Below are 8,799 nucleotides of genomic sequence, written 5' to 3'. Positions count from 1 at the left end.
TACTCTTCAAAAAATAAATGAATAAATAAATATATTAATACATAAATGCTGGCATGTTACCATTTGTTACGATCTTTGGCATAAAATAAATAAATAAAATGTTGGCATCTTAACATTTCACTATTTTTAGCATAAATCTTTAAGGACACACAAAAATTAATAGATACATGCTTGCATCTCCCCATTTCATTATTATCTTTAGCATCAATAAATAAATACATGCTAGCATCCCACCATTATGTTATGATATTTGGCATAAGTAAGAATACAAGTATTTATATAGGCTTGGTTTACCCCTGTCGTTCGAAAAAGGACATAGCCACCGCAATATCCATTTCTTAACATTGTTAACAAACAACTTATTTTTTATATTGTTTTACAGTATGTATCTAAAGTCATAATTAATTCACCATTGGACTGAAAATACTGCTTTGGTATGCATTCAAAGGTTCACACATTTCTAACATTTAACAGTTAGTTTTTGATCGCTTCTTGGTACTGATAAAATGTTCAATTCTATCTCATTAGCTGTGTTCAGAATAGGGAGAGAAGTAATTGAGTAATCAAAGACACAGTATTCTGAAACTGCAGTCGTACTTAAGCATGAATTCTGTACTAAACCAAATAGTCAAGTGGAAGCATTGAAAACAGTGTAAGGTTTTATTCTTTTCCAAAATTCTTCCAAAATTGTCAAAATGTAAAGTTTTATAAATTTATTACCGGAATAAGGAAATGGGCTTGAGCACAGAATGGGAGTTTCAGCACGAAAACAATTTCATTCATAAATATACATACATGTATATAGTCATTGCATACCTATAGACAACATGATAACTTTTAAGGTCCAATTATCTCCCATTAATTCGTCTTAGCAAACTCATGGTAGGGGTATCAACAAAGAATATAAAACAAACACGCAAGCAATGACTGAATCTATACGATCGCCTTTAGATGGATAAAAATGGTCATACTGAGAAAATCGGAGGAACATTTCCTCCTTTACGCCTGTGATTGGCCAGACAAAATGGTCGCTAGAATTTATCATCCGGAATAATTGCACCAATCCCTAATTGTTTTTGTTATAAATGGATACACGCTAAAATCGTACGAGTTTTTGCTTGTAGCTCCGCGTTGGTCTAGACAGGGACTTTTAAGATATATTTGAAACAAACGCAGCCCATTTATTTATTCATGTATTTATGTTTGGGAGTAATCAGCGAATATTTGTTAGACAGGTCTGGGTTTATCGATGCAATAAAACACGTTCCCACAATAAAGTAATTTGATCAATTTGGTGTCAATATACACTAACATGCATTCTATCTCATGTGTACTGTTGTTGGATTGGGCACATCCTTACTACAATTATATAACCACTTAAAATTCCGATACTGCTAAAGCCTGATTGTCTGTTCTTTATTTAAAATACAACAATTATGTACATGTTTATTCGTCTTAAACCGATCTTTTGTGGCCCAGATGGGAGAGCGTAGAGGGTCGTAATGTGGGAGGTTACCCGAAGAATACATGTACCGTAATGATCGGGCAGGTGACCCAGTACTTATTCTTGTCCGATAAGGGAATCGAACCTCCGTCGTCTTGGTGAAAGGTGTCTGTACCTACCACCAGCTTCACACGAACCTACCAAAGCACTGATGAGTATTTATCTTCAAAACTTATATGTCTGCGGTGTAAATGTCTGACATTTTATATGTTATTAAACAAGGTTAGATATATACGGGTACCTTGATCAGGTATAATTTAATGGTTTCTGTTTAGATAACAAAGGTACCTTGATCAGGTATTATGTATTTATGTCTATTTTGATCGCAAAGGTACCTTGATCAGGTATTATTTAGTGGTGTCTATTTAAATAACAGAGGTACCTGGATAAGTTATTATTAAGTGGTGTCTATTCTAATAACAGATGTACCTAAATATGGTATAATTTAGTGTTGTCTATTTTAATAACAGAGGTATCTTGATCAGGTATTATTTAGTGATGACTATTTTGATCACAAAGAAACCTTGAACAGGTGTTATTTAGTTGTCTATTTTGAGCACAGAGGTACATTGATCAAGTATTATTTACTTGCATATTTTGATAACACAGGTACATTGATCAGGTATTATTTAGTTGTCTATTTTGATCACAGAAATACATTGATCAGCTGTTATTTAGTGGTGTCTATTTTTATAATAGAGGTACATTGATCAGGTATTATATAGTTGTCTATTTTGATCACAGAGGTACATTGATCAGGTATTATACATTTGTCAGTTTGATCATAGAAATACATTGATCAGCTATTTTTTAGTGATGTCTATTTTAATCACAGAGGTACATTGATCAGGTATTATACATTTGTCAGTTTGATCATAGAAATACATTGATCAGCTATTTTTTAGTGATGTCTATTTTAATCACAGAGGTACATTGACCAGCTTTTATTTAGTGATGTCTATTTTGATCACAGAGGTACATTGATCAGGTATTATTTAGTGGTGTCTATTTGTATCACAGAGGTACATTGATCTGCTGGTGGATACCCTGCTCCCGGGGATTTGGGTGGCTGTCATACTGATAGACCTGTCCACGGTTTTTGACAACAACTATCAATTTGGAAGCAAAATGGTTTATTTTTTATCAAAAGAAAGTAGGCTTTCTTTTGTAATTTTATGTTTTTCACAATTGTTTTTTATATGTACAAAAATAACACTTTCTCTCACACTCACATCTACACATTCAAAATAACACTTAGTCATCATCCTAATCCTTCACCTGATGTCATCATCATCATCATCATCATCATCATCATCATCATCATCATCATCATCATCATCATCATCATCATCATCAACAACAACAACAGCAACATGTTGCCTTCATACACCGTCATCTATCGACATTGCTATTATCATCGTTAATAACAAAATATTGCCACAAGGTAGGCTTTTGATTTATCTCTATTTAGTTATTTCAAATTTTAATTAGTGTCCCTTAGTGAAGCATTTCTGTTCTATGGAAAGTGGAAGAAAGATGAAAAAGTTTTAAGGTTTATACATAATATTTACCATCGTATGTCATTGCCATTACATAACCCTACCAAATTCAGTTGGCATTAAATGTTGAATAATAAGTGGAGTGGATTTCGTTGTATTTGAGGAATCTGCCCAATGAATTCCGAAGAGATGAACAATTCAGGGGAAATTTAGGAGGCTGTTCAACTCCTGGGATAGCCCAATATGCCTTTGCAATATCAGCAAAGACTAGTGTGCCCTGGTTATCTTTGCTACCCAAGATTTATTTTAATTACATCATGCTGCTCTTATTCTATAATTCTATCAACGTATATCTATTTTATACTATTGCAGATTTTTTTGTTATTCTGCATATTTTTTTTTTAAAAATCCGGTACACAACTAACTTACATCATTGATATCAGGTTTCATCTTGTTAATCTGTCAATACAATTGTAGCTTTTCTTTTCCCCCTCAGAATATGTACAGAATTAATTTATACCAATGCTATCGAATCATTTTTAATACAAACTATATACGTGTATATTCTGTCGGTGCTTTATTAGCTTTGTTTCTTTTATTCAGCTCTATTGATTTAAACCTTATTCGTAGGTAATACATGCGTTTTACGAAAGTGTTCACCTGTAAATAATGTCTTCTTGAGTATATTATTCTTTATGCTTCTTTGTTTATTTGATGTTGAATTTCATATCAACTCGGTTCTTCTGCTAATTTATTTGTATCTAAAGTGTCATGTCTCGGGGGCCTCGGTAGGAAGGTGATGACAAATCACTTAGGAAACATAGGATGTGACACTTTTTCCTTTCATTGTGATGGGATTTAAAGCCATTAATGAATAAGCTATCTGTGATTACCCTGTTTCATATGACATTATAATGTTTTACAGATTTATATACATATGTTTGTCACAATAATAGCTCACAAGAGCTTAAGTTTCTTGTTTATATGTATGCGACTCTAAATAAAGTTTCTTGAGTCTTGTTTTTCCTTATTCCGTATCTCTGGCCTCTCACAATGATCTATTATATATTCAAATTATTTTTCTAGCAAGGATTATTGAATTATTTTCAGGACTTCAGGACATATCATTAACCCTTTACAAAAAGATCTTAGTACCACGCCATACTGTGAAACCCCTGACAAAGGAAATTAACTTTGAACTAAAAGTTATCCTTGTTCACAATTTGGAAATGTTTACCATGACGTCACGACGGTATGCTCGATCTGTAATGGTAAGTTTTGACCAAAGTTGATGCAGCTTCTATATAATAACATATTATACATAAATATATTTTTCCTACTGACTTCCTAAGATATGTTGATATGTACAGATTCTATCGGTTTTTCTCATATTGAAATGAGTTGGTTTGTAAGGTAAGTAGCATTCATATTTTTTTTAAATGAACCAAATTCAATTTAACAGTGCTGTTTGGTTTGAAAAAACGGTCCAAGTCCAGACATTTCTTTAGCATCAAAATGTCTGTCTAAGACATACAATGTTTGAACTGTAAAAAGTAATAGCAATTAAAATAAAACTTAAAAATTCTAGTCTCAAATTTCTAATTCGATTGCATTCATCTGATGCACGTTCTATTTGCTATATATATATAATAATATGATTTTATGATTAATTATGATTTATTTTCAATAAATGCAAAAAAGTGAAATTGAAAGTGATACAATAAAACGTAATGTAATGAATAGTTAGGGTCAAACAGACTAACAGTAGAATTTCGAAAAAAGTTTCGAAAAGATGTATGAATATAATACCGAAACGCATGAATCAAAAAGTGCATTTTAAGCAAAGGCAATTTGACGAAGTCCCAGCGAAAATCTACACTGTCCTTATACAAAAATCTGGAACTGCTTTTTTTTAAATAATCAAGATTTTTTCTTTTTATCAACACACAACTGTTACACCTAAATAGCAACACCACAACAGAATCCTGACAAAACTAAAAGGAAGGAATATATTTAGTAAACAAGTAACAATTTTGAATGGAGATTTATTATAACATGATTATCGGTCCAGATTATCACCGGCCTTGGATCGAAGCCTTAACATCTTAAAAACTATCTGCCGATAAGAGCGGACTGGTGACGGGGCCTGAGGATGCTGGTTACATAATAAAAAAAAACATCTTTGATATGGAGGTCTACTATTACGTTACATTCATATCATAATCAAGTGTAGACAAATCACATCCGTTGAGTCATTTGTTACGAAATAAATATATCTTAATGCTTATATCAAATATTTACGGATTGTCAATACCCAAAGCGTACAACGTTAAACGATCGATTACATTGCTGCATTAAATAGCATGGGCCAAGCGTGCCAGTGAAACGTTAAAAATACGCTGTAATTATAAATTAAAATTGTACATATACACTTTAATATATATTGCAATTAAAAAGTGTGCTTATGTAGTTTTATAATTGTACAAAAACACTGTAATAAAGATTGAAATGAAAAAGTGTGCATAAGAATACTATAAAATTCTACATAAACAATGTTATTATAAAAGTGTTCACATACACTGCAATTATAAAATTGTACATATAGACTGTCTTTATAAAATTTTACATAGACATGGTAAGTATAAAGGTATTTATAAACATTTTATTCATGAAATTATACACCGTTATCATAAAATTGTTGATATACACTGGCATTATAAAAATAATCATATACATTGTAATAATTAAATTTTACAAAATCAAAATTATGAAATTATACATCCACGTCGTAATTATAAAATTCTTCATATAAAAAGGAATTGAAGATATACAATATTAAATACAATAGTAAATAAACAATGTATTTATAAAATTATACTTACACACTGTAGCATACAATTGTACAAAACACTGTCATTATATCATTATACATGAACAGTTTAATCGTAAAATTACACACACACTGTAATTATAAATTTGTACGCATACCGTCTAAATATAAAATGAAAAAATACATTGTTATACACAATTGAACATAAACACTGTAATATTTAATTGTTCAAGATCTACTTAGCTGGGACAGCCCTATCTAAACAAAACTATGTACTTATACGTGCAAACAAGTAAAGACCGTTATAATGCAGTTGGAATAAACCATTTGCACTATTGTTATTGAAGAAAGATATTATTGATTTTATAAGAAAGTCCTCAACTTTAAGAGATTATATTATTATAATCAAAATTAGTATCATTATTAATGAAATGATTATAGATGATGTTCAATATTTTTAGTTAGACAGTATCATGTAAGTATTTGTTACATATGACATACTACTATAAAGGAAATAGTTATTTTTGGTCAAAATAAAAACAAATCGCTATTTGTGAAATAGGATATTTTCAGGAAGATATGGTAATGCTAAATATATTAAACAAGATAATAGTAACTCTTCACTCCCTGTCAGGATAGAAATTATGATAAGTAAACGATTATTATAATTGTTATTATAAGTAGATAAATTATGCTTTTATAAGTAAAATATGATATTATCATAAGTAAAAGATGACATTATTATAAGCAAAAGATGATATTATATTTTTTGTTTTCTTGTAGATGTTTGTTAACAAAGAGAGACGAAAAGTCATTCTAGGAGGAATTATACTAAGCTCTGTTCTGATGACCTTGCGAAGTGTTTCTTTAAAAGATCAAACAGCTGAAACGTTATCCCTTCCTGGTCTTCGATCGTTTATGCAACAAGGAGAAAGGATAGGTATACCATTTTTGATTCAACCGAAGCTAAAGTGTAATCAGGAATCTGAGAGAAGCACTGTTATCACAGTATTAAGTAAAACATCAAATTTGCCACAACGCGAAGCCATACGACAAACATGGGGTTGTTCAAAGATGCAAAAAAAATACAATTTTAGTGTGTTTTTTGTAATCGGAACAGTAACGGATGCGAGTAGTCTGAAAAATGAAGTTTTTCTCTATGGAGATATAATACAGGTAGATATCCCGGAAAGTTATTATAACCTAGTTGAGAAAACAATCGCAGCTTTCAAATGGGTGACTGAGCTCTGTTTTGAACCACGCTTCTTCTTCAAAATGGACGACGATGTCTATTTTGACCTTGAATTTCTCAAAGTAATCCAAAACACATACTTGTCAGATGACGTAATTCATGGAAAATGTGTATACGGTGTGCCACCATACAGATACCTTGACGCAGAGGGGGACAAATTTAAAGTTTCTCTTGACCAGTATCCTTTTAATACTTATCCGCCATATTGCGGAGGCCCCGGATATTTTATGACGTCACACACAGCAAACAAAATGTACCTCATGATGAAAACAGCCCGTAGCTTCAAATTCGAAGATGTCTATGTCGGAATGGTGGCATATCTATTACAAATATCTGTAGAAACAATCGATACTTTTGTTTACGAACAAATAAATAATACCGGGCCTCTGCAGAAAGTGAAAGTAAACGGTTTCCGGGTTGTTCACGGATTAACGCCAGATGATGTTCACTACCTTTGGGATAGCCGACACATGGAATACAATGATAGACACGCTTAATTCTTCTCATCTTGATAGTGTGTTGTTTGTAAGATGAACGTAAGACACATTTTACCTATACAGTTTGGTAATAGATACATGATATACACTGCGTTAACAACTGTTTTATCCGCCTTGGACTCATTGGAGAAAAGCGATGGAAAACTGCTGTTTAAACAGGAGATGTGTATAAAAACCTTGATTTGTACAAATTAAAAAAATAAAGAGGGCTGCTGCTCAATTTCAAATATTAATAATCCGAGGTTCTTATACACCGCTTAATCATAACCTAGTTCGTAGGTGGTCTCAAAGCGGTTCTCACATTATAATTCTAGGTTATAGGGCATTTGCAACCAGCCATTATCTTTCTCAACTCCCTTGGGAGCATACAGCCGGTGCTGCCATTTCGGTGCTAACAGCTAACATTCAACGATTCTAGCACTGCCCAACCACATACTCATTTCCAGCTGAGTAGACTGGAACAAGCGGAGTAAAATATCTTGCTTTAAATATCTCGATAAAATACTAAAAACTTAAACTTACGTAGTTAGTAATGACAAGTTATGTCTGGGGTAGAGTAATCTAGGGTGGGGCAGGGGCGCTTCACATTACCATAATGGTGAAATGAAGGGTTTTCTCATAACTTTTTCTGTTTTACTTTTTTAAACCAAATATGTTTTACTTTACTTCACTTTGATGTCCTGAATATAAAAATTACAATAATAAAGTCTGGGGAAGAGAAATGTAGGGTGTATCGGGGGTGCTTCACTTTACCATAATGGTGAAATAAAGGGTTTCAGCAATTTTTTTTCTATTTGACTTTTTTAAAAAGGGCAATCTGATGTAGAATGCAAGGTCAGGAATATTTGGTAAATATTGACATGAAAATAAACACAAAGTTTAAACCAAAACAGTCTTATGAATAGTTTATTGAATATATTATATAATGATATTCGCTCATCACAAAGGTAATGATTGTCTGACAAATTCTATGATAGACATAAATACACACAAAACAAAATCGTTCCCACTTATACTTTTGTATTCATTCTACAATAAAAATAAATACACACAAAACAACAGCGTTCACACTTATACTTTGATAAAGATTTTACAATGAAAATATATACACCAAACAACAGCTTTCACACTTATACTTTGGTATTCATTCTACTATAGATATAAATACACACAAACAACAGCTTTCACACTTATACTTTGGTATTCATTCTACTATA

General features: G+C 31.8%; 1 protein-coding gene across 1 annotated transcript; it reads left to right on the top strand.

Moving 5' to 3' along the window:
• The first annotated feature begins 4,134 nt into the window (after nucleotides 1–4,134).
• Nucleotides 4,135–7,896, top strand: LOC110460297 (UDP-GalNAc:beta-1,3-N-acetylgalactosaminyltransferase 1-like). Its single transcript, XM_021513122.1, has 4 exons — nucleotides 4,135–4,274; nucleotides 6,617–7,396; nucleotides 7,502–7,628; nucleotides 7,697–7,896. The coding sequence occupies exons 1-3, from the start codon at nucleotides 4,233–4,235 to the stop codon at nucleotides 7,580–7,582; spliced, it is 903 nt and encodes a 300-aa protein (XP_021368797.1). The 5' UTR covers nucleotides 4,135–4,232; the 3' UTR covers nucleotides 7,583–7,628; nucleotides 7,697–7,896.
• The last annotated feature ends 903 nt before the right edge of the window (nucleotides 7,897–8,799 follow it).

This window comes from Mizuhopecten yessoensis, unplaced genomic scaffold, assembly GCF_002113885.1.
Source record: "Mizuhopecten yessoensis strain PY_sf001 unplaced genomic scaffold, ASM211388v2 scaffold10353, whole genome shotgun sequence".
Lineage (NCBI taxonomy): Eukaryota > Metazoa > Mollusca > Bivalvia > Pectinida > Pectinidae > Mizuhopecten > Mizuhopecten yessoensis.
This window is presented reverse-complemented; position numbering and strand designations above follow the sequence as displayed.

Coding starts and splice junctions, on each gene's coding strand:
- LOC110460297 (XM_021513122.1), top strand. CDS start 4,233: ATGTTTACCATGACGTCACGACGGTATGCTCGATCTGTAATG. Junction 4,275..6,616: donor GGTATGCTCGATCTGTAATG/GTAAGTTTTGAC, acceptor GTTTTCTTGTAG/ATGTTTGTTAACAAAGAGAG. Junction 7,397..7,501: donor AAGATGTCTATGTCGGAATG/GTGGCATATCTA, acceptor AACGGTTTCCGG/GTTGTTCACGGATTAACGCC.